Here is a 26,266-nt window from a genome sequence, read left to right on the forward strand (position 1 = left end):
GATCAGAGCCGAATTTCGTCTATCTTACTAAAAGTTTATTTTTTTACGGTCATTGGGTTTCAACCAAGAGAAGGTTGGGCAAAACATCAGTACAGGTTGGCTACTTTTAAATTAGTTACCTGTAGCAATTAAACCGCTGCATTAAATTACTTTCTTTGACAGATTTGTCTTGATCTGCACCCTGAGTCCCTGCCTGGATCCAGACACTACTGCAGGCCTAAATCCTAATCTCTCATCTTGCCATTCGATTTTTCTTCCTTCTGGAAATCTCCGACTAAATTGACTCAATTTACGAACGCAATTGCTGTACACGATGAACTGATACTAAAATAGGGTCAAGGTACTCATGCCCATCCCTTTACTAGCTATTTGTCTATCTTATCGAATAGAAACCATATACTGGACGGCATCCCCAAGCACAAGAACATCAGCTGGTGAGCCGCTATTTAGAGTGAACTTCCCAAAGGTCAAGAAGGGAGAATGCACAGCAAAGCCAATGAAAGCAGATCCAACCTTCCATGAGTGTCACACGCTTTTTATTGAAAATTCCATAAAGTAAAACAATAAATAACATATAATTTGATTATTTAAAAACTGGATTGGATTATTTAAAAAAACAATACAATCTTTTTTCCTTTGAAATGTTTTTTCAAGACCCGGCCCCATATGTGGATGAGGTGCTGAAGATCCCCACCCCCAAAAATCTCTCCACCCATTTTGACAAACCAGACAAGCTGGAAGTGATTGCCAGCTTTGTGTCATGGTTCAATGAAGGGCAGGTCTGAACCCCACGTACCTTCCTTGGGCGTCAGGGAACTCTCCCGTACCTGCAGCACCAGGCAGGAGGGCAGCAGTACTCAGATTCTGACATTGTTTGTGCCCGCATGATAACATGATTCGGTACATTGAATAACTATGTTAAAACAAGCTCTGTGGCATTCGAATTGACAATTTTTCTGACAATAAAAGAAGTCTATATAAAGTTTTGTGTGCTTTCAGTATTTGGTATGTGACATGTTAACAATTGACACATGCAAGATGAGCAGTAAACAAAGTAAGACAGAGGGAACAGTCATTTATTGTATTTTCTTCCTTAGTCATCTTTGCATGCTGGTTGATTCTGAAGCTGCATGGTCTTGTAACCTAATGTATGAACACATTGTATTTACATACTCGAGTCACTTGCAGGTTGTCCTCAACACAGCCAGCAAGACCGTATGACCTTAGTTAATAGACAATCATATAAAAATAATTCTCGAAGTGACAAACGTTCTGTTGAAGCCTAAATTCTCAAAGTTGTTCGAGAGCCTCTTCTTATTCAGGGTCTGACTCTGGTTCCAAACGGTATGGGTGCACCGCTGTGTCAGCAGACATATTTCTCCCAAGGTACACGTTCAACCGTTTCTTTGATAGCTCCAAACCTACATGGGTGAGCACCCCGCGGTAGAGGGGGGGGGGGGGGGTAGCTGGGTCATTAGCATTTAAAGGAACAGGTTGTGGTAAAATGGGCATACAAGGACTCCTTTAACGGAATGACAGTTATGATATGGCTAGGTGGATAGGTGGCTAACTAGCTTGCTAGTTCAGTCTGTTAAATTCCACATGCCACGGGACGCCCACACAGAGTGTTTTGCTTAGCTTGTGTATTTGGACCATTATTAGGGCTACTCAAGGAAAGTAATCAAGTCGCCCCTGGTGGTAGTGATCCAATCGCATTTCAATGCAACAGTCTCGTTTATACAACACTGGACACTTACATAAAGATCCCATGTCCAAGGTTATGCTTCCTCAGTGTGTTGACAGTATTTGGTTAGTAAGGTGCCTATACAAGTACAACAAGGTGTTTGGCTGCTTTATCCATGAGCCACACCAAAGCTGGCATTTAGTTTCTTATCTGCAGAAGAATCTTGTGGCGAGTCGAGTACAACTGGATTCTGGTCTACCTCTTGATAGGGTGGTGGAGGGTTGAGCACTGGAAAGGCAAAGACAAAGAGTTGACTTCTTGAAACCAAGATCAGATCATTTCCCCTGTCAACACCATGTCTATGATGTCTAAGGCATGACTTGGTGAAATCTGTTGGTCTAGTGTCAGAATAGGTGCAAACATGGTAACACAAAAATGATGGTGACATGCAAAAATGGATTTGCATCTGTTCTGCATTACTCTGACTGTACCTGTGCCATCTTCTGGGTCATGTGAAACATAGTCATAGTCGAAGCATTCCTGTTCAGGGCCTGAAATAACAAAAGAACAGGCACTTTAATCACAGTGCTGATCGCAGGCCCTTTAATCACAGTGCTGATCGCAGTCCTGGCTGTATACAAAGCCTACACAGTAGCTGCATCAACAATAAGAGAGATCTGAAAATCCGAAGGAGGAAGGCTGTACTTTCCCCCTTCACTGTTCCTCATTTGGCCAGACATGAAAGTCTTCCCCTACGAGTTGAAGCTAGTTTAGAATTAGGCCAATTAGGCCTTCATCATTGACATGAGCATGAACCTGTTAGTGTGATTCTTCTTCCTTGGTCAGTAATGCTCAAAAGTAAAAGTCAGTGCAGTGCTTCATCTAAACTAGTAACTAGAGGTTAATGAACTATTAAGTCCCAAAGGACCCAGAGGAAAAGGGTGAAACACCAGGACAGAACATGACCTAAAACACATATTCAGCATGGGCTGGGCGGAGGGCCTTCGAAGGGCACCTGTTGATTAAATGGCAAAAATGTAAAAAGTATATGAAAATACTTCACAGTATTCTACAGTCCATCACCAAAATGAAATATTTAAGAAGTTGGCATATTGTTAGTGGTGAACCGGTTCTTTATTTATCTGAGTCTTAACAAAAGCCTATCCTCCAGTTCCACTGGCATTAAAGTAAACTAAGTCACACCACACAGCATTGAATAGTTCTGAAATGTAATTTCCCACAAGGCTGAGTCAAAATGGCCCACGGCCAAGGTAAGCAAAGGCGTTTCTGAAATGAAGTTACAGCATTGACACACAGTAGTCGAAAAAAACACACAGGTTTTGCCACGTGCAATACCACTCAGAATGATACCTGTACTGTGTTTACAACAGATGTATTTCTCCACTAAGGTCCCAACACATGGAAACATGTTGCATTTGTAATCCAGTTATAAACATGATTTAGGAAAGTAGATTTGGCCTGTGGACTTTGTCACTGTCCCAAAGGTTTCCCACAAGGATTGTTTTTTGAGGTGAGTTGGTTAAGATGCAGTTATCACAGCTGAGATGTACTCACGTTGAGAGCGTCTCCTGAAGATCAGCAATGCGACTAACAGGCCAACAATAAGAGATCCAATGACCACAGCACCAGCCATTATGTGCTTGCTGTCAGCTTTCAAGGCCTCTTTGTTTGGAAGGGGGTCTAGATAAACACAAAAAGTAACGCACAGCAACAGAATAGGAAAGTTAATGTGAGCACTGAAATACAAACACATAGAGGAAAGATAATGTGAGCACTGAAATACAAACACATTGAGGAAAATAGGCATAAGGGCCTTGAATAATGTTAAAAAAACATTCCATTGAACATCGAGTTAAGGAGCTTGAGATTTTGATCAGTGATAACTAAAGAAGGACAAAGACTTGCCTTTTATGAGTTTGTTGTCAACCTAGGGTAGTAGGAGAATACAAGGACTAAATATCCACCCATCAGAACCCTCTCCTAGTTGACCTGGTTTCTCAACCTTCTAAGTCATGTACCAGGAAAGGCTTTCAAGGTTTGATGATGATGAGGGTCTTACTCACCCGGCATCGTTTCCTCGCCCTCAGCCTTCCATTCACTGTTAAAGACAACACATCTGTAAGGTGCGTGTGAGGGGTCCGCTGACAGGAACGTGCTTTGCAGTTGGAAGCTCTTGTCTTCCTCCTGGGTCTCCGTGGTTTCTGTACTGCGGGTCCAGTTTGTACCAAGCCGGTCAAACCAGTGGATAGCGCCACTGGGGTAGCCTCCAGATGCAACGCAGGTCAAGTCCACCCTGTCTTCTGTGATGTCCTTGGAGGTCATCTCTGGCTGACTGTACTTAGCTGAAAATGAAATAGTGTTTTAATATGTTCTGTAGAATTTATGGGTTAAAACTTTTATAAAAAGTTATATAAGCTTTCACACTGGGGATGTTTACAAAGATCATTCAAGAACACTTATCGGATTTAAGGGGAAGTGCCAAGGAATCATAGATTTAGTACAAATGTAATGTAATTGTTGGAAGCTGTTTCTATGACTTTTGTGTACATCCAAATGTAACAGTATATACAGTCTATCTAATATTGACTGATTTCTTCATATACAGTGTTCAGATAGTCCATTTACATTATTTTTTTTATAATTTCCGTAATTTTCTGACTAATAACTGCAGTTCATAAATATTCACAAAATTCCTGCAGCCCTGCAGTTAATACTCCGGTGCGTTCTATACACGGGATTGCATTTTTCTTCAGCTCTCTCTCCCCTTCACATATGATATTCATTAATCAGGTATCAGGTAAAAACAACATCGGATAGAGAACACATTTTCAGTCACACTCAGTCTTCCAGGTCTGATGCCAGTTAACCTGGCTATGAACTATCCTAGCTATCTGTATCTTAAGAAACCATCTTAACAGCTCGTAGTTGTGAGTGTGTGTAATATGAACTCATTTTTTAATATGAAGTGAACATGAACGTGTGTTAATACGAAGCTGCACAGGCACCCTGAGGGTTTCTACCTTTTCCTACCTATAATTTAAGAAGTTAAATCGAGGGGACTATAACGTCAGCTAGATAACTAGTTATCATTTCATGCAAATGGAACTCTTCAACTCGTCAACACACCTGTTTGTTTTATAAAATAACATCAAATACTTTAACACTGTTTCGATTCAGTGCGGTGAACAGTTGGGAAAATATGGTATTTGTTTAATCATTTACCCTTGTATAGTAGACAAAAATGTCCCTGGTCTGGCCCTTATCTTGCCTACAATCAGAGACTACCAAATACATAAAGATACACACAGGGACAAAATGAACTTGGCCATGTCCAGCTTTACAGAAACACAGATTATTGGCATGATGAAGAAGTTACATTAAAGACAGAACTGTAGGAGCCAACATTCAAACCTGCCTGACTAATACAATGTTGAAGAAAAGGTCAGTAAGAATACAGCAGTGGCTTTGCCTTGATATATTATATATGATTTCCTCTTCGATACTTGTAAAGGACACAAAAGCTTACCTTTGACATCTAATCTGGCATATCCTTTAGTAATCCCTCTGGTAGTCGCCACTGTGCATGAATAGATGCCCTCATCTGAGACTTTTGTATCCTTCACAAGCAAGGATATAACCTTGCTTGTCCTCCAGTTGGTGTCTGCAAACTGAAACCGTTCATTCTCTGGGTTTATACTTCCATCAAATGTCAGCACTTGTTGGCCATCTTTCTTCCAGAACACCTTCAATATTTTTAGGTCATTCTGTGGTTTCACCACACAGTCTAGCTTGGAGGGCTGACCAGAGTGCCCAGTACTGCTCTGACATTCCACCGTGACAAAATCTGATGTGGAAAAAATAAGGGCATAGAAATTAAACACACACACAAGGCTGTCAAGTGCTCTTTCATAGACGAATTGAAGGTCAAGTTTTCACTTTCATTTTAACAATGTGTTCAACCACTGTACTTCAGTAATAACTGTAACAATATGACTTTTTACTTTTGACCTTTGACTTTTAACAATTTACAATTACTTTTTTTTAACGATTACTTCTTTTTTTTCCACTCACCAGCAGACAATGGGACTGTTATAAAGGAAATCACCACCAAGCAAATGGCAATTGCTGAAGCCATGTGAACCTAAGGACAAGTACATAGACATGAGGACGATGATATATTAATACGTGCAACATACATACTAGAACATTTCTTTTGTACAATGAAACATGATCAAATTATGGACAAATAGATAACACCTCAACACTTCTGGGTTGAGCATCATATGAAATGAATTTGTCAAAAAGCAGTCTGGTTTTCAAGAAGCACTGTGTACACCACTAACATTTATCTTAAATCTGTAAGCTATAATTAGCCAACGCCACAGCCACACTCAATCAAAAACATCTGCTGCTTTCCTCCTCTTTAGCCCCACTCCCATTCCCGTTTCTCTAAAATCCCAAGTCCCTCGACTTCCAAAATTCAGAGTGCATGACAGAAATCCAAAAAATGTCTTGCTGGGGGAAGGTGTAAGAAGTTGACATCTCACATTTCATCTGATATGGAGCACTGCCATGATGTGCAGTGGTAGCTAACGATGGGTGAAATCATCAAAATGCTCTGTTCCCATTACAGCATAAGGAAGTCATTGCACATGGCTATATAGGCTACTACAGAAACTGCAAGTTTGACTCAATGTATAAAGGTGATTACTCTATATGCTGAATAGTTGGGGTGTTTTATCTTACACGAGGTTATGCCGCGGAATCTTGTTCAGTCATTGGCATTTCTCTGGCATACACAGGCATGAACTTGGCAAAACTGTGTTAGACTGACATTCCTCGCTAAGACAATGGTCCACGATGGTAAAAGACAGTGGTCCACATTAGGGCTCGAACGATTTTGCTACCTGGGCTATTTCTCCTTATCACACAATTCTATGTTATAGCCTACTGCTAGTGCTAGTTCCTCGTTTCAATTTAGCGGAAGTCACGGAGCAGAATTGTGGCTACCACAGCCGACCAACCGAAAAAAGCCACTAGCAGTAGGCTATAACATATCGTTAGAGGTTGAAAGGTTAATGAAGGTATAGGCTTATATATCTATCTTTCACACCGGAAACATAATAACAGCAAAATGTGCATAATTATCTAAATTATTCGACGACTTTCATTTTCGTAGCACTAACAAACCCACCAATGCGAACAGCCTTTTTAGGCACCAAATGGATATTGGTTATTAGCTACAGAGAAACTCACTGGTCAAATAACCTACAGATATTTAGTCTCACAGACAGTATAAACATACCTCTTAAACTGTCTTGCTCAACTCAGACAGCAGACTGCCGCAGTGTCTTGTGTAGGTAGAGACAGATACGTTGTCTTCGAGGTCACAGTTTCGTTTCGCTTTCGTTATGACACCTAAATGACTGGTTGGCCGTGGACCGTAGAGGGCGCCCAAATATCAGTTTACCTACTGAATTAAACACTAATTGGATGTGTGGATCATGTTTATACGAGCGTTAAAAAATATATAAAAAATAACAGTGGCATGAAGCCAGCACATAGGTTCTAAATATGCTCTCAGGACAGATAAGAAATTAAGCCTCTTTTTAAAGGGTGCAACTATGGAACAGGTTAAAGAAGTCAAACTGCTGGGTGTCACTATTGACAAAACACTGTCATGGTCCACAGATTAATAATACAGTGGTGAGAATGATTAATGGTATCTATGCCATTAGAAGGAGTGCTCATCTAGTAACTAATACAACAATTAGACTAGTCATACAATCTCTAGTTCTGTCAAATCTGGACTACTGTCCTGTTATCTGGTCTAGTGCATCAAAGCAAGAACTCAGTAAACTTCAGCTTGCTCAGAACAGAGCGCCAAGACTAGCACTTCACTGCTCTGTTAGGAGTAGTGTGGATGCTATGCATGCCAGGCTGTCATGGATGAGGGTGGATGAAAGACTGGCATGTAGCCTTATTCTGTTTTTAAATAATGTGTATTCCTCACAGAAACCTTTCAGTTTGTCTTTACAGCTATCACCTGCAAATGAGAGACATGGTTATAATACTAGACAGGCACTAAGTGGTCACTTTACTTTTCCTCTACCCAGAACCAATGCACTTAAGAAAACAGTAATGTACAGAGCCATTGCATACTGGAATGTGCTCCCCTCATATGTGACTCTAACAAGAAATAAATGTGATTTCAAAAGGAAACTTAAGGGAGCAATCATCAGAAAGGAAATTATAGTAGATTAGGTTATTATTTTAGGTATTTTTTTTATTATTTTACTTTTAATGTAAATGTTGTTTTCTAAGTCTGTGTTTTTGTGATAATTGATCATGCTGTACTGGCAGCCCTGCACTTCTATGTAAATGCTGGGCATCCCCAAGCAAGAACATCAGCTGGTGAGCCGCTATTTAGAGTGAACTTCCCAAAGGTCAAGAAGGGAGAATGGACAGACAAGCCAACGAAAGCAGATCCAACCTTCCATGAGTGTCACAAGCTTTGTATTGAAAATTCCATCAAGTAAAACAATAAATAACATATATAATTTGATCATTAAAAAATTGGATTGGATTATTAAAAAAAAAACGATACAATCTTTTTTTTCTTTGAAAAGGTTTATCAAGACCCGGCCCCATGTGTGGATGAGGTGCTGAAGATCCCCACCCCCAAAAATCTCTCCACCCATTTTGACAAACCAGACAAGCTGGAAGTGATTGCCAGCTTTGTGTCATGGTTCAATCAAGGGCAGGTCTGAACCCCACGTACCTTCCTTGGGCGTCTCCCGTATGTGCAGCACCAGGCAGGATGGCAGCAGTACTCAGATTCTGACATTGTTTGTACCCGCATGATAACATGATTCGGTACATTGAATAACTATGTTAAAAAAGCTCTGTGGCATTCAATTTGACAGTCTTTCTGACAATAAAAGTCTATATAAAGTTGTGTTCGCTTTCAGTACTTGGTATTTGACATGTTAACAATTGACACATGTAAGATGAGCAGTAAACAAAGTAAGATAGAGGGAACAGTCATTTATTGTATTTAATTTTCTTAGTAATTTTTGCATGCTGGTTGATTCTGAAGCTGCATGGTCTTGTAACCTTGGAATATAGAAAAGATGATGACTGCATAATTACAATATCATTCACAAAAAATTCATTCTACCTCTGGTATCTCCCTGCAGCATACATTATCGGGCTCTGTAGACATGCGACACAGCCAGCAAGACTGTATGACCTTAGCTAATACACAATCATACATAAATAATTCTCGAAGTGACAAACGTCCTGTTGAAGCCTAAATTCTCAAACTTGTTCGGGAGCCTCTTCTTATTCGGGGTTTGACTCTGGTTCCAAACGGTATGGGTGCACCGCTGTGTCAGCAGACATATTTCTCCCAAGGTACACGTTCAACAGTTTCTATGGTCGCTCCAAACCTACTTGGGTGAGCACCCCGCGGTAGAGGGGGGGGGGGGGTTAGCTGGGTCATTAGCATTTAAAAGGAACAGATTGTGGTAAAATGGGCATATGATGACTCCTTTAACGGAATGACAGTTCTGATATCAGGTGGCTAACTAACTTCAGTCTGTTACAGTTTTTCTCGATTGCTTTGGCACATTTTTCCATTCACTGTTTACTTTTTCAAAACAGCTCACACACAGCCCTTAACAGAAGACGAAAGGACCAAAACACTTTATAATATTTGCAGAATGACACCACCTTCTCAAAACGTATCAGACGCCCATCAAAACCAAACATTTCCATCAAAACCTACAATTTGTGCTCAATTGAAAATGTATTTTCTCATTTATTTAACAATGGATAACAAAATTCAAACTACAGCTATCACTATCAAACTCTGCAACCATCACTTCAACTTTTGTGCAGCACCCTCACAGTATTGACTGTTTTACCACTGACAACATACTACAATTTGGGCTTCGTACTGAGCACTCTAACTAAGGGAATATACTGTCAGAAAGTATTTGAAATCTAAATTTGCATACAGTGAAATATTGTAGTTCTGTTTTTGTATTGCTAAATACTGTAAAATATATTCTAAACAAGGACCTGTCTACACCATTGATTTCCATGTGTTCTACTGTGTACAAAATGGCAAAGATTCTGACATAAAAATATTTATTGCAGTCATTTTTCCACATTACATGTATATACTGTAAGAAGTCAAAATGACAGGTTTCAATATACAGTAAAAAGGTCAAATCTGTTCTGCAGTGAACATTCTCCCTCTGCCACCAGTGTGGGCCAGTGTGTTGATTCTGTAAAAATAGTGCAATAGGCTGTAAATACTGTAATCAGTATAGTAATCAAAATTCTACCGTATAAGTTGTAAATTACTTTAGTAAAACTACAGTACTACATTGTATTGTGGCAACACACTTTACAAAAGCATAGAAATGGTTGTTTGCGAAGAGTGCAAATACAGTGAAACACAGTACAGTAAATTGACCGTAAAGGCCAGCAACGTGTCATTGTCATCGCGGAAAGTACGAACAATTGATGCCACAGTATGACGGCTCAGGTTTGGCTGAACCCTTTGGCCAGCCTCTCTCATGGAGAGGTGATGATTGACTACGTGATCAATGACAGTTGCCCTAGTTTCATTAGAGCATCTTACACGAACGCCACGTCCCCTGACAGGGGCCCCTCTACCTCTACCACGGCCTCGTCCTCGTCCTTGCTGAGGTTGTTGGTGGCGGCCTCCTCGATCCATGCTTGTTATCAACTTCAATCTATTGACCTCTTTTAGAGGTTGAGAACTACTTGATTAATTGTGCACAGAGAGTTCACACAGGTGCTGACGATATTTAGAATATAGAGAGCCGTTTCAGTAGGCCTGCTACTAAGTGTCTGCAATGTGTTGACATGGTTATTCAATTAGGTTTTGTGTCTTTCTCTGAGAAGTGTGTTAACTGTTTGAGTGAAAGCAAAGAGAAATAGTTAACCCATTCGCCAGAGAAGACTCTTACTGTGCAAAGAAGATGTGAGCATTAGATTAAATTGACCCATGATTCGCTAAATGTGTGTAGGCAATCGACAAAAACTGTAAATTCCACATGCCACGGGACGCCCACACAGAGTGTTTTGCTTAGCTTGTGTATTTGGACCATTATAAGGGCTACTCAAGGAAAGTAATCAAGTCGCCCCTGGTGGTAGCGTTCCAATCGCAATTCAATGCAACAGTCTTGTTTATACAACACTGGACACATACACAAAGATCCCATGTCCAAGGTTATGCTTCCTCAGTGTGTTGACATTATTTGGTTAGTAAGATGCCTATAAAAGAAAGGTGCTTTATGCATGAGCCACATCAAAGCTTATCTGCGAGTCGAGTACAACTTGATCCTGGTCTACCTCTTCTTAGGGTGGTGGAGGGTTGAGCACTGGAAAGGCAAAGACAAAGAGTTGACTTCTTGAAACCAAGATCAGATCATTTCCCCTTTAAGTGTGTATATGTCAACACCATGTCTATGATGTCTAAGGCATGACTTGGTGAAATCTGTTGGTCTAGTGTCAGAATAGGTGAAAGGAGAGGGAAGTGGTGATGAAAAAAAAAACAGATATGCAAACATGATAACAATGGATTTGCATTTGCATCTGTTCTGCATTACTTTGACTGTACCTCTGGCATCTTCTGGGTCAGGCGAAGCATAGTCATAGTCGATGCGTTCCTGTTCAGGGCCTGAAATAACAAAAGAACAGGCACTTTAATCACAGTGCTGATCGCAGGCCCTTTAATCACAGTGCTGATCGCAGTCCTGGCTGTATACCAAGCCTACAGAGTAGCTGCATCAACAATAAGAGAGATCTGAAAGTCCGAAGGAGGAAGGCTGTACTTTTCCCTTCACTGTTCCTCATTTCGCCAGACATGAAAGTCTTCCCCTACGAGTTGAAGCTAGTTTAGAATTAGGTCAATGGCAAAATCATGGTTGATTGAACAAGAATGTAGGCTTGACATGAGCATAAACCTGTTAGTGTGATTCTTCGTCCTTGGTGAGTAATGCAGTGCAGTGCTTCATTTTAACTAGTAACTAGAGGTTAATGAACTATTTTTAAGAATAGGGAAAGTCCCAAAGGACCCAGAGAAAAGAGGCGAAACACCAGGACAGAACATGACCTAAAACACATACTCAGCATGGGCTGGGCGGAGGGCCTTCGAAGGGCACCTGTTGATTAAATGGCAAAAATGTAAAACGTATATGAAAACACTGCACAGTATTCTACAGTCCATCACCGAACTGAAATATTTAAAAAGATGGCATATTGTTAGTGGTAATCCGGTTCTTCTACATTTATCTGAGTCTTAACACAAGCCTATCTTCCAGTTCCACTGGGTATACAGTAACAATACAAGGCCTTGAATAGCTCTAAAATGTAATTTCCCACAAGGCTGAGCCAAAATGGCCCACGGCCAAGGTAAGCAAAGGCGTTTCTGAAATGAAGTTACAGCATTGACACACAGTAGTCGAAAAAAAAACACAGGTTTTGCCACGTGCAATACCACTCAGAATGATACCTGTACTGTGTTTACAACAGATGTATTTCTCCACTAAGGTCCCAACACATGGAAACATGTTGCATTTGTAATCCAGTTAGAAACATGATTTAGGAGAGTAGATTTGGCCTGTGGACTTTGTCACTGTCCCAAAGGTTTCCCTTTGTTTTATGGATTGTTTTATGAGGTGAGTTAGTTAAGGGGCAGTTATCACAGCTGAGATGTACTCACGTTGAGAGCGTCTTCTAGAGATCAGCAATGCGACTAACAGGCCAACAATAAGAGATCCAATGACCACAGCACCAGCCACTATGCTCGTCGTGTCAGCTTTGATTGGGGTCTGTTTGTTCAGATGGGTGCCTAGAAAAACCCAAGAAGTAACGCATAGCAACAGAATGGGAAAGTAATGTGAGTACTGAAATACAAACACATTGAGGAAAGATAATGTGAGTACTGAAATACAAACACATTGAGGAAAGATAATGTGAGTACTGAAATACAAACACATTGAGGAAAATATGCATAAGGGCCTTGAATAATGTTAAAAAAGACAACATTCCATTGAACACAGAGTTAAGGAGCTTAAGAGAGTCTCTCTGAGATTTGTATTATTCGCTATCAGTGATAACTGAAGAAGGACAAAGTCTTGCCTTTTATGAGTTTGTTGTCAACCTAGGGTATTATACAAGGACTAAATATCCACCCATCAGAACCCTCTCCTAGTTGACCTGGTTTCTCAACCTTCTAAGTCATGTACCAGGAAAGGCTTTCAAGGCTTGATGATGATGAGGGCCTTACTCACCCAGGATCGTTTCCTCGCCCTCAGCCTTCCATTCACTGTTAAAGACAACACATGTGTAAGGTGCGTGTGAGGGGTCCGCTGACAGGAATGTGCTTTGCAGTTGGAAGCTCTTGTCTTCCTCCTGGGTCTTCGTGGTTTCTGTACTGCGGGTCCAGTTTGTACCAAGCCGGTCAAACCAGTGGATAGCACCACTGGGGTAGCCTCCAGATGAAACGCAGGTCAAGTCCACCCTGTCTTCTGTGATGTCCTTGGAGGTAATCTCTGGCTGACTGTACTTAGCTGAAAATAAAATAAAGTGTTTTAATATGTTCTGTAGAATTTATGGGTTAAAAAGTTATATAAGCTTTCACACTGAGGATGTTTACAAAGATCATTTACAAAGAACACTTATTAGATTTGTGGGTAGTGCCAAGGAATCATAGATTTAGTACAAATGTAATGTAATTGTTGGAAGCTGTGTCTATGACTTTTGTGTATATCCAAATGTAACAGTATATACAGTCTATCTAATATTGACTGATTTCTTCATATACAGTGTTCAGATAGGCCATTTACATTTATTTTTTTTATTTACGTAATTTTCCAACTATTAACTGCAGTTCATAAATATTCACAAAATTCCTGCAGCCCTGCAGTTGATATATATGGCCCTTGGTCAAGCTAGACATCCCCTTTGACCTCCAGACACACCCATCCCCTCCACTACACACATATGTTAAATCTACAATATAAATGTCTGTACTTTCTGTAATGTATGAAAGAAGACCTCCTCGAATCCAGAAGACCGTTTCCTGGCATCACACGGGCCTCGTGCGTGCTCGTGCTGTGACGAGGTGACCGTGGCTAGTGTCTGAATAAACGCATTCTTTCGCTTAGCCGTCTCAATACAAGTCTCTTACTCTGAACAAGCTAACTTGAACCAAGTATGGGCCTCGACGATTTCGCCGAAGAAAAGCAGATTCTTTCAGCTAGATAACTAGTTATCATTCCATGCAAATGGGACTCTTCCATTTAAACCATTTAAGGTTAATTTAAAGTTTCTTTACAGTTTCCTTCCTTACCTTAGCAGCCAGAAAACGTTTAATTTCTCAAAACCAGCTCACCAATTAAAGGTAGTTGTGGGTTCAAAGTCATGACAACCGCTTAGCGTGTTGAATGGCTTCACATAGATAATGGGACATCATTGGAGCGAGGGCTAACTCTAATATCAATATAAAATTAGTGAACGAGGGGGAAGAAGTCCCCCTCCCCCTTTCCCTTCTCATACACATTAATTAAACGGTTTTGATTCCCACTGCAAGCGTGTCAGAAGATTATCATTCATGGTATAGGGTGCCTGGGTATCAATTAACGATTTGACTTCAATGTGTGTGTGTGTGTGTGTGTGTGTGCGTGCGGGAAGGAAGTGTAGGTGTCCTATTTTTGCTTGAAACGCCCATCTTAACTTCATTCAACTGTTGAATGGCTAGTAGTGCTCGCACCACAACTACACAGTATGAGTTAACGTTGAATAAACTGCGGTTAATACACAGGTTCAGTCAACACACCTGTTTGTTTTATAAAATTACATAAAATACTGTAACGCTGTTTATATTCAGTGCGGTGAACCGTTGGGGAAATACTGCATTTTTTTTATCATTTACCCCAAAAAGTCCCTGTTCTGGCACTTATCTAGCCTTGCCTACAATCAGAGACTGCCAAATATATAAAGATACACACAGGGACAAAATGAAACTTGGCCATGTCCAGCTTTACAGAAACACAGATTATTGGCATGATGAAGAAGTTACATTAAAGACAGAACTGTAGGAGCCAGAATTCAAACCTGCCCGACTAATACAATGTTGAAGAAAAGGTCAGTATGAATACAGCAGTTGCTTTGACTTGAAAACATTATATATGCTTTACTCTTTGATACAGATACTTGTAAAAGAAACAAAGGCTTACCTTTGACATTGAATCTGGCATATCCTTTTTTAGGCCCTAAGGTAGTCACCACCGTGCATGAATAGTTGCCTTCATCTGAGACTTTTGTATCCTTCACAAGCAAGGATATATTCTTGCTTGTCCTCCAGTTGGTGTCTGCAAACTGAAATCGTCCATTCTCTGGGTTTATACCTCCATCAAATGTCAGCACATGTTGGACATCTTTCTTCCAGTACACCTTTAATATTGTGCGGTTATACTTTGTTTTCACTACACAGTCCAGCTTGGAGGGCTGACCAGAGTGCCCAGTACTGCTCTGACATTCCAGAGTGTGAAAATCTGAATCTGAAAAAATAAGGGCATAGAAATTAAACACACACACAAGGCCTTCGGACTGTCAACTGCTCTTTGATAGACGAATTGAAGGTCAAGTTTTCACTTTCATTTTAACAATGTGTTCAACAACTCTACTTCAGTAATAACTGTAACAATATGACTTTTTACTTTTGACTTTTAACAATTTACAATTACGTTTTTTAACAATTACTTCTTCTTTTCCCACTTACCAGCAGACAATGAGACTGTTATAAAGGAAATCACCACCAACAGAATGGCAATTGCTGAAGCCATGTGAACCTAAGGACAAGTACATAGACATGAGGAAGATGATATATTAGTATGTGCAACATACTTAATAGAACATTTCTTTTGTACAATGAAACATGATCAAATTATGGCAAAATAGAAAACACCTCAACACTTCTTGGTTGAGCATCATATGAAATGAATTTGTCAAAAGCAGTCTGGTTTTCAAGAAGCACTGTTTACACCAGGGACGTGCACAGGAATTTTAAAGGGCCATTGCTCTGCCAATAAAAATGTTTTTCCTTCGGTGGGCAGCACGAGGGCAGACTTTCCTCCTCTTTTGCTCCACTCCCATTCCTTTAAAGGAATCCGTTTCTCTGAAATCCCCAAGTCCCTCGACTTCCAAAAGTGAGAGTGCATGACAGAAATCCAAAAAATGTCCTGCTGGGGGAAGTTGTAAGAAGTTGACATCTCACATTTCATCTGATACGGAGCACTGCCATGCTGTGTAGCTCACGATAGGTTAAATCATCAAAATGCTGCATTTCTAAAATCCCCCTCTGTTCCCATTACAGCATATGGAAGTCACTGCACATGGCTATATACTACAGAACCTGAAAGTTTCACTCAATTTATGAACGTTATTACTCTCTATATGCTGAATAGTTGGGGTGCTTTATCTTACACGAGGTTATGCCTCGGAATCTTGTTCAGTCATTGGCATTTCTCTGGCATACACAGGCATGAACTTGGCAAAACTGTGTTGGACCGGCATTCCTCGCTAAGCCGAAATAAAAGACAGTGGTCGGACCACATTAGGGCTCGAACGATTTTGCTACCTGGGCTATTTCTCCTTATCACACAAACATCATTTTCATGAACTCGTTTCAATTGAGCAGAAGTCACAGAGCAGAATTGTGGCTTAGAGAAAAACCAACAGAAAAAACCCACTAGCAGTAGGCTATAACATATCGTTAGAGGTTGAAAGTTTTATGAAGGTATATCCTTATATATCTACATTTCACACCGGACACATAATAACAGCAAAATGTGCGTAATTATCTAAATTAATCGACGACTTTCCTTTTCGTAGCACTAACAAACCAATGCGAACAGCCTTTTTAGGCACCAAATGGATATTGGTTATTAGCTACAGAGAAACTCACTGGTCAAATAACCTACAAAAACAGTATAAACATACCTCTTAAACGGTCTTGCTCAACTCAGACAGCAGACTGTTGCAGTGGAGTCTTGTGTAGGTAGATACGTTGTCCTCGAAGTCAGACTTTCGCTTTCCCAATGACACATAAATGACTGGTTGGCCAATATGGTGGGCCGAACCCGTTTTTCTTTTTGTTGTTGTGTGGAATGAACGAGCCTATGGAATCATGTTGTAGCGTTCTCCGCTATTAAGAATCATGCACAAACCGTTTACCACTGAAGATTAATGTAGATTAAATGCGGCTGTTGTCGGCCACAGCCACACTGAACAACTTGTTACGCTACGGTCAGTCCGACTGAAGTACACCCTGGACCGTAGAGGGCGCCCAAATATCAGTTTACCTACTATATTGAACACAAGCATGTGGGGATAATGTTTATACGAGCGTTCAAAAAAGATACTTAATAAGATGTCTATGCAGCGAATAGGGTTACAGATGCGCTCCTTAGTGCCAGCTACCCTCGGGGAGTTTGAAAAGTGATGAACGCGTCTCTGCCCAAAATCAGATACATTTTTTTGCCGTGAGAAATTGGATGTGTGGCATGAGTGCGTGTGAAAACATGCAAAAGCGTGTGTCACACGGCGAAACCGTGAGAGTTGGCAGCTCTGAAATAAGATGTCTATGCAGCGAATAGGGTTACAGATGCGCTCCTTAGCGCCAGCTACCCTCGGGGAGTTTGAAAAGTAATGAACGCGTCTCTGCCCAAAATCAGATTTATTTTTTTGCAATTGGATGTGTGGCGTGAGTGCGTGTGAAAACATGCAAAAGCGTGAGAGTTGGCAGCCGTGAGAGTTGGCAGCTCTGGGTTTACTAACATTACTTGCCTGATGGAGACCTGAGGGTCAAAACCTTGCATGTAGGCTGTGCCAAAACCAAACGGTTTTTTTCTGATGGAAAAAAAGCACTGTTTCAAACACTTGTTACCATAACAAGTTAGCAGGCTAGTTAACGTACACTAAAGATAAACTTTTAGGACTTGTCCAGTTTAATCCACACATGAATACAGGGGATCCAGTTTAACTGTCATAGAACCAATGCTATTTCACTGTGCACTATTTGGCACATTGCCTCCTTATTGCTGCTTCCAGCAGTTAATCCACAATTGAATACTGATGATGCATTTAATTGTCAGGTACATTCCACTGTGTTCTACGTCGGCGTATTTTACTCTCCAGCAGTGTAGATAGTATTTCTCTCGGTTCACTACTCTGATACTCTGCCTCTTTGTTCCACTAGGGCCTGCACCCAGGGCTGCTCCTTCCTATAGGCGGTTGACTGGAGCGCCACCCAGAGCTATCTTTTTTTTTTTTTGCTGGGCAGTTTTTTGCTTGCTCTTCTATATCTCCAACCAATATTTTGATTTAAAAAAAGAAACCTAACAACAGGGGAAAATGAGGTAGGGGTACCACCTTGGTGTTGTCAGAACATGCTAGCACATTAATGGTATGGGTTGAGTGTGTGTGTCCAAGCGAGCGTCGAGGAAAGAGACTATGAAGAGGCAAAAGCCATCCAGGGTGCAATACAAAAAGAAAAGAAAGGAAGAAGAGAAACCTGCCAAGGAGAAAGGTATTCAAATTTGATTGTATTGTCAACTTTAGAGAATGGGTAATAATGTCATGTAATCTTGCTAGTTAGCTAATGTTAGCTAGCCAGTGAAGGGGTGTGATGTTCGTTATTGCCATTCAGTCAAAACTCTCATCAGGCTATTTTTTTGCAAAACATAGCGCAAGTTCAGCTGTACCGTAATTAGTGTCATTTTCGTTTTGTCATGAAATTGAAATTTGAGTAATAATAACAACATTAGTTTTGGTGAAGCGAGCTAGCCAGTTTAATCAGACCTGATTCAACTAATCAAGAGCTACCCCTATCTTATATCCTATAGCCTATTTGACGTATGCTTACTTGAACAGTAAGGGGTTTGGATGTCTATGGGGTGTAATTTGTGTAAGAATTTTACGTTTGCATATGTAGGTATATTGTGGCTACCTGGTCAAATGTCTTTCCGGAACTGGAAAAGCATTGACTCAGCCACTATGACCATGGATCTCCAGCTCATCACCTGCCCAGCTTCTGCATCAATGGATGAATTAGTGGAACTCTATAATACATCCCTGAGCAGTGTTTTTGATCTCCATGCCCCTGTCAAGTCACGTGAGGTCAATTTATCACGCTCCGCTCCCTGGTTCACACATGAGCTGCGGAAAATAAAAACAGCTGGGCGCGTCCTGGAACAACGATTCACACACTCTGGGCTCACTGTCCATAAACTGGCTTTCCGTGAGCATCGAAGGGCCTACTCCAACTCCCTTAAAGATGCTCGCTCACAGTTCTATTCCAGCTTAATCAATTAAAAACCTTGGCAACTCAAAACAGCTTTTTTGAACATAAACCATCTCCTAAAGTCACAACCATCCTTTTCAACTGAGGCTACAGAGGAGCAATGCAACAGCTTCTTGACTTTTTCAGATCCAAGGTCAACAGCATTCGCTCGCTGAGGTCCAGCTCGTCATCTCTGCTTCCCTCTGACACCAACACCTTATCTGCGAGTGTGCTGTCTCCTCTACATCTCGCTGAGGTTCAGGAGAAAAATTAAATCCTGTACCCGTACCCTGGACCCCATTCCCACTGCTCTGCTCAAGTCACACATCCCCACTCTCAGTCCTTTCATCACCAAAGTTGTTAACCTTTCCCTTCAGTCTGGCTGTGTCCCACCTGCTCTCAAGGTTGCTGTCATCTGTCCCCTTCTCAAGAAGCTCACCCTGGACCCGGACGTTCTAGCCAACTACAGGCCTATCTCCAACCTTGCCTTCCTTGCTTGGTCCAGTATTGCTGTCAGATAACATTGCAGGCTGTGATTTAACTTAAAGTTTACAGCTGGAGTTTTACCTGTGACTCCTTAATGACATTTGCGTTACTTAAGTTTACTTAAACCCCAGAAACCTAAGTTTTCACAACCAGTAAATTACATAAAAACACTGTATTTGTTACATACTCGTACATGAACACATTGTACTCGAGTCACTTGCATTAGTCAGGTGGATTAATGCACAATTTAGGCTCGATCGTGACAAGAGTGATAAAAGCATGAAATTTGGCACACAATTATTTGGTACGATTTTCAAAACAGTATTTTTGCCTAGAAATGCTCACCAAATAAGTAATAAAACAGTTATTCATGCATGTTTGTGTTTTCTTGTTTATTTTTTATATGTATTAGTTTAAACAAATCATTTGGTAGGGTAAAGGCTAATTGTGTGCCAAATTTCATGCTTTTATCACTCTGGTCACGATCGCGTTGTTAAGCCACCTGACTACATTGGGTTGTCCTCAACACAGCCAGCAAGACCGTATGACCTTAGCTAATAGACAATCATACAAAAATAATTGTCGAAGTGATAAAGTTAACTGTTAGGGATTTATTTCACCCTTTTTAGGACTGTAATTAACCTCAGAATTAAGACACACAACCAAGAACATAATAAATAATTGACTTTTACTCTGTCAGAGAGGAGTGAATGGTGTTAGACCGCTTCTTCAACCTACACTCCTCCAAATAGGAATGGAGTGCTTTCAGAACGCTGTTCAACCCATCACTGCCTTCTCTGGTAAAAAGAAACAGACTTTATGCAGAGACAATATCACAGAACAAAGACATGACACTCCCATGGCTCTGTCTTCCCATGCCTGGTTCCAAAACACAAGAATGTTTACCTAAGACCCCCAAAAACCCTGACTATGGGTCTTAGACCAATAAATCAGTCTTAACCTAAACATTTCATGACAGTCTGAATTCCAAGCTTCTCTTCCCACAGTTTCAAACTTCCTTTCACAGAACAATGGAAAGAGCTTAGTCCTCCATTTAACTAACTAACTAATATCAAACTAAAACCCATCATGATAATAATTAAAAAGAAACATTTCTTTCACATTTCCCTCCTGTTTATCATGAAAACAATACTAGTCTAAACATCATTAAACTAAAGCATCATCATCTTGATGGTTCCAGACAACAGTACACTCCATACAGAAGTACATACAAGACTAGACATGAGAACTTAGAAACATGTAGAAATACACATCATAAAAATACAAAAAGTATACAAATTGCTACAATAGAGAGCAGACCTTTCAACATCATTTACCACCATGTACCAGACGTAAACCAAGCAACCAGATTTCACCTCGGAACATTAACCACTTTGTCTTGTAATAAAGCATCACATAACAACCTTCATTTGCTGTAAGGCTTCAGTCACAGAGACACTATGAATATAATCCAATATCCAAATACAACAGATATCAGTCACAAAACTCCCCCACCAGCAGCAGTGAGTAAATACACTAACTAAGTTGGCATTAACAAAATCCTAAACTATAGTTAAGGGTTTCCATTCTTAACATGACTTTTCTTACTCATAGGGCCTGAAACAGAAACAAAATAACCTTGGAGCTGGTGGTCCAAATCTTTTAGTCATCAGCACATCAGTCCCCCACACGCTGTCATGCTTCTCAACAGCAAATCTCTTCTTACGAGATACTCTGCCTGCGAGATAGCACCAACAACACAAATATGGTCCATGACCTGGGCGGGGGCGCTTACGCCACCCCAGTGTGGAAGAAGATGACTGTACAATATACTACCACACAACCACAATACCTCTCTCACCTTAGGGGTACCCTTGTCAGAGTGGCAATGCCCTGCATTCCAACCTCAACATAAGGACCTGTTCCCAATGGACAGGGTACGACGTTGGCTGAGGAAGCAGTGTTTGATGACAGTATAGCAGTATCGATGACAATTTCATTACACTGTTTCCGTCTCAGAGAGCCTACTCTCGTTGTTCCTCTAATAGAAAAACACATTAGGAATATGGAATGGACTGCCACTTAAGGTGACAGCTAGGTTGTGGCATGTTTTTTAGTTCTGCTAGTGGGGGGGTACTGTCACACAGATCCTGCACCTGGGTATCGTCTGTATCATAAAATGGCTTACTGTAGCCCCAGTTGTCTGGGGCACACTTCTCTCCAACACAGATCATTGCTTGGAATGAGAGTAGCCTTGATTTAAATCTAGGGTGAAAGTAGGATGTTGGCATTAAGGTACATACATAGCAATTAGTCTTATCAAGTCTGTTCGCTTGCAAAGATGCATATCTATACCATGAATTAGTAAAATACAGATGAGTAACGTTCCCCATGGTCTAATTTTCCCCATATGAAATCCACCTCTTATGGATTCTCTCAATTACACTTGTACAAGACCATAGACCCAACATTACCCCTGAAGTAATCATTAATAGTAACAGTTTAAACATTGTTTTACCCAAGTTATATAATGTATACAGAAAAACAATAAACACAAATAAACAAGAAAAACAATAAACACAGATACACCTCTACTATGTTGACCAGAATCTCTAACCCTCAGGGCGCTCCCTGGAGGTTAGGTGACGTTAAGACGGAAAAGAGCTATATTTCTCAACCCCCTCAAGTAGGCACGAAACCCTACTCAACGCTAGTGGTGCATCCTAAAAAAAATGAACGAAGTTTACAGTGTGACAGATGAATCCAGGTGGAGCGTTCTGCAATTTTAACGGCAGTGGGGGTAGACAGTAGCACTTGATATGTTTCCTCCCCCCTGTCGTCAGACCAGCTCTTTCATTTGATGATTTTGATGAACACCCAGTCACCTTCACCTTCACCTGGCCTTGTATCTGTGGAGACACAAAAAAAACTCGAACAGTATTTGGTTCTTTACATTTCCTAGTTTGTAGTATAATTTGTGACACACCAAAAGTTGGTCTTATTGTTTTGCACAGTGCTTTTGCTACTGTGAAATTTAATTGAGTTATGCCGAATACATATCTCACATTTCATACAAAAAATTTTTTTTAATAGGTTTTTAATCCATATGTTGTATAGTGCTCATGTACTATGCTAACCATTCCCCCAGTTGATACATAAGTATCACCATGACTCTTAATCACTGCCCATTTATATAAAATCACACTAATATGTGTAAGTTGACAATTCTTCTCATCTCCTCTCCTTTTAAAATACAGCGTGTGTGTGAGTATGCACAGAGGCCAGAGCCCTCTGTTCCCCCTGACAGCCCCCACCCGTGTGCTTCTCTGTCCGTCTGAACAGCCAACCACACAGGCTTGTTTAAAAAGTCGAATTTGCCTTTAGCGATTTTACGTCTTAAAAACAATCTACAATAATTCCGGGCTATCTTAGTCACTCAGTACTTTGGCACATACAATAGCTCACAACACATCACAATCTCGTATTTCCACTTTTCTCTTGTTATGCCCTCTGACGGCGCATTATCTGATCTAAGATAACGAGAGAAAGTTTAATATGATCTTTTTCGTTTTATGTGCGTCGCTCTCAGCAATTTTAAATGCTCTCTCTTCACAGATGTTACACAAAATACCTTCAAGTAAACTATGCCAACAACTGGTCACTTGCTTATTTTAGTTTTAAATATCAATTTAAAACGTTAGGTTCCGATCAATAATCTTGCTCCAATGACTGAATGCCCACATCAACGCAACCGTGTTCGTCATTTCATCTATCAAGTTCACACCCTGAATAAAAATATACGGACATTTGCGATTTACCCCACAGGACTTGACCTATCATCAAACCGTCAAATCTTCGTTTAGTCTCGCCTCGGAGCACCAAACAATCTCTTAATGAAACAAATGAACTCGTTTTTGCAAATACAATTCTTGCAACACTGGAATTATTTCCATTCATTACTATAATATCTATATATTTATAGCACTCTGAGATTCTTCTGAATCCCACTCCTTTATTCTTCATTATAGATGCTACACTGCATTTCGTTGTCTCAGTACTTGTACTCTGTGCAATGACTATACAGTTGAATCTAATCTAATCTTAACTCCGGGCCTCTACCCCTGCGGCTATTCATGCAATTCGATTATTTGGATAGAGATCTTTTAGTTGATCAGACCAAAATTCCTCATCCTCAAATCGATCTGCACTTGTATTATTTTATTTAAGCAGTATCGCCATCATTATCATATAATGATACAATGATAATTAGATGATACACAATGATGATCACAATTCCAATGTGTCCCTTCCCCACCTGTGCTGTTAAATCAAATTAGTACAATGTAAGGTCTTTTATATCCAATAAGACCTCTTCCCTCTGTTTTGATTATTGCCTTGTGTTGCTTGTCACGTGCTTAATTAATTAATTCAAACCACCGGTTATCTTGGGTTGTTGGAAAAACCACACCCCTGCCTTTTTGAGGGCCCGTAGGATTCAACCAATTGAAACAAGCACGTTTTGACTCACAAACAAGGTTAATGAAACACAATGAGTAAGTTCTGAATGAGCCACTTATCCGTTGAAACAAAGGGTCATAATCCTTCCGGAAGTATTAGCATTCAACCTCTTACAGTTGTGTTTATTTTCATCCACAGTCACTGGTGGCTATTTCAATGAGACACATGGATTGCGCGCGTGCGCAGTGTCTGTCTATGCCAGTATCTCAATTTCTCATTCACAAATGCTCAACTCTATTTATGTCTTTACATAATTTCTAGTAACTCCCCCTTCACGCACTTAAGACTAAAAAGTGCGTGCAAATGGACAAAGCAGATAAAATGTATAGAATTTTTACGTGGCCACAGTAAAAGTTCTATAGTTTATCAAGCCTGCAGTTTTACCCCTCTTTCTCCACAAGAATAACACTTATCCTCACTTTCTTTTAATCTTCTTCTTAACTTTCCATTGACTTTCTTATCCTCTCTCTCTCTCTCTCTCTTTTAACCATCTTGCCTTCTTACTTTCCTCAAACCATCTCATATTCATTAATTATGGTGAGTTTTTTTGAATTAAGCAAAATACTTCTCTTGAGTCTATGAAAAACATCCGGATATTTTCCAAAGTTTTAATTTTGCCTAATTACTTTACTCCATTCACACACTCATTCACACACAGATGTACATCATTTACGTAGGCCTACAACATAACCATAGTCCCGGACTAGGTTTCTTAGTCCCCGACTAAGTTTTTAGCGCTAACAAGAGATCCCGGATCTCTTTAAAAAGATCCCCGATCTTTTTCTAATAAGTAACCCCAGGCTACTTACGTAATATTCTTGTTGTGCGTCTCATCTGGATTCGGAACTCGTCAAAGGCAGTGAGGCGGGGGCAGAAATCCGTCAACCGGCCCAACGAACAATTCAACACGCAGGGTCATTCTCTGTCCTTCTTTCTCGGCTTTCGTATTTCTGCTCCCGTTCATCTGGTCCTTCTTGAGCTCCGGATCGAATGGACCAAACTGTTAGGGATTTATTTCACCCTTTTTAGGACTGTAATTAACCTCAGAATTAAGACACACAACCAAGAACATAATAAATAATTGACTTTTACTCTGTCAGAGAGGAGTGAATGGTGTTAGACCGCTTCTTCAACCTACACTCCTCCAAATAGGAATGGAGTGCTTTCAGAACGCTGTTCAACCCATCACTGCCTTCTCTGGTAAAAAGAAACAGACTTTATGCAGAGACAATATCACAGAACAAAGACATGACACTCCCATGGCTCTGTCTTCCCATGCCTGGTTCCAAAACACAAGAATGTTTACCTAAGACCCCCAAAAACCCTGACTATGGGTCTTAGACCAATAAATCAGTCTTAACCTAAACATTTCATGACAGTCTGAATTCCAAGCTTCTCTTCCCACAGTTTCAAACTTCCTTTCACAGAACAATGGAAAGAGCTTAGTCCTCCATTTAACTAACTAACTAATATCAAACTAAAACCCATCATGATAATAATTAAAAAGAAACATTTCTTTCACATTAACGTACCATTTAGAAACGTCCTGTTGAAGCCTAAATTCTCAAACTTGTTCGGAGCCTCTTCTTATTCAGGGTCTGACTCTGGTTCCAAACGGTATGGGTGCACCGCTGTGTCAGCAGACATATTTCTCCCAAGGTACACGTTCAACCGTTTCTTTGGTAGCTCCAAACCTACTTGGGTGAGCACCCCGCGGTAGAGTGAGGGGAGCTGGGTCATTAGCATTTAAAGGAACAGGTACTCAAAACAAGTCGCTCTGAACAGGGCTGTTACAGACATTTCATTAAGACCCCAAGGGACCACTTGTGGTAAAAATGGCCATACGATGACTCCTTTACGGAATGACAGTTCTGATAGTAAGTGGCTAAGTAACTAGCTTGCTAGTTCAGTCTGTTAAATTCCACATGCCACGGGATGCACACACAGAGTGAGTGAGCTACTCAAGGAAAGTAATCAAGTCGCCCCTGGTGGTAGCGTTCCTATCGCAAAATGAATGGGATTCTCCATAGAGAAGTTTATAGAATTTTTTTTTTAAATTAATAATCATTTAACTATTCACATTAACAGAAATGTTCACCGTGGTGCCCAAACATGTGCATGCCACTGTATCTTAGGCGCAGACTGATCTCTTTTAGGTAGCTTTGAATTGC

General features: G+C 40.5%; 1 protein-coding gene across 4 annotated transcripts; it reads right to left on the bottom strand.

Moving 5' to 3' along the window:
• Positions 1 to 519: 519 nt before the first annotated feature.
• On the bottom strand, positions 520 to 25,826 carry LOC116219750 (CD276 antigen-like). 4 transcript variants are annotated; one of them, XM_042703804.1, is made up of 8 exons: positions 25,628 to 25,826; positions 15,531 to 15,600; positions 14,986 to 15,309; positions 13,039 to 13,317; positions 12,468 to 12,596; positions 11,872 to 11,907; positions 11,364 to 11,423; positions 520 to 1,972 (listed from the first exon to the last, which is right to left on the bottom strand). In XM_042703804.1, exons 1-8 carry the CDS (start codon positions 25,628 to 25,630, stop codon positions 1,854 to 1,856), a joined length of 1,020 nt encoding a protein of 339 aa, XP_042559738.1. In that variant the 5' UTR covers positions 25,631 to 25,826; the 3' UTR covers positions 520 to 1,853. The 4 variants fall into 4 exon arrangements, with proteins under 4 accessions (XP_042559738.1, XP_031419382.1, XP_031419384.1 ...); XM_031563523.2 differs by lacking the exon at positions 520 to 1,972 and adding an exon at positions 10,666 to 11,124 and having other exon boundaries at positions 25,628 to 25,824; XM_031563522.2 differs by lacking the exons at positions 11,364 to 11,423; positions 11,872 to 11,907; positions 12,468 to 12,596; ... (2 more) ...; positions 15,531 to 15,600; positions 25,628 to 25,826 and adding exons at positions 2,176 to 2,235; positions 3,260 to 3,385; positions 3,769 to 4,047; ... (1 more) ...; positions 5,777 to 5,846; positions 7,011 to 7,096 and having other exon boundaries at positions 1,431 to 1,972.
• Positions 25,827 to 26,266: the final 440 nt, after the last annotated feature.

Source organism: Clupea harengus, chromosome 26, assembly GCF_900700415.2.
Source record: "Clupea harengus chromosome 26, Ch_v2.0.2, whole genome shotgun sequence".
In the NCBI taxonomy this organism is placed as follows: domain Eukaryota; kingdom Metazoa; phylum Chordata; class Actinopteri; order Clupeiformes; family Clupeidae; genus Clupea; species Clupea harengus.

What these genes read in the sequence shown, in the direction of transcription:
- LOC116219750 (XM_042703804.1), bottom strand. An exon ending in TGCCAGATTCAATGTCAAAG is followed by an intron (nt 13,318 to 14,985) that starts GTAAGCCTTTGT and finishes TTTTATTTTCAG; the next exon opens with CTAAGTACAGTCAGCCAGAG. An exon ending in CTCCGCCCAGCCCATGCTGA is followed by an intron (nt 11,424 to 11,871) that starts GTATGTGTTTTA and finishes TTGTTATTTCAG; the next exon opens with GCCCTGAACAGGAACGCATC.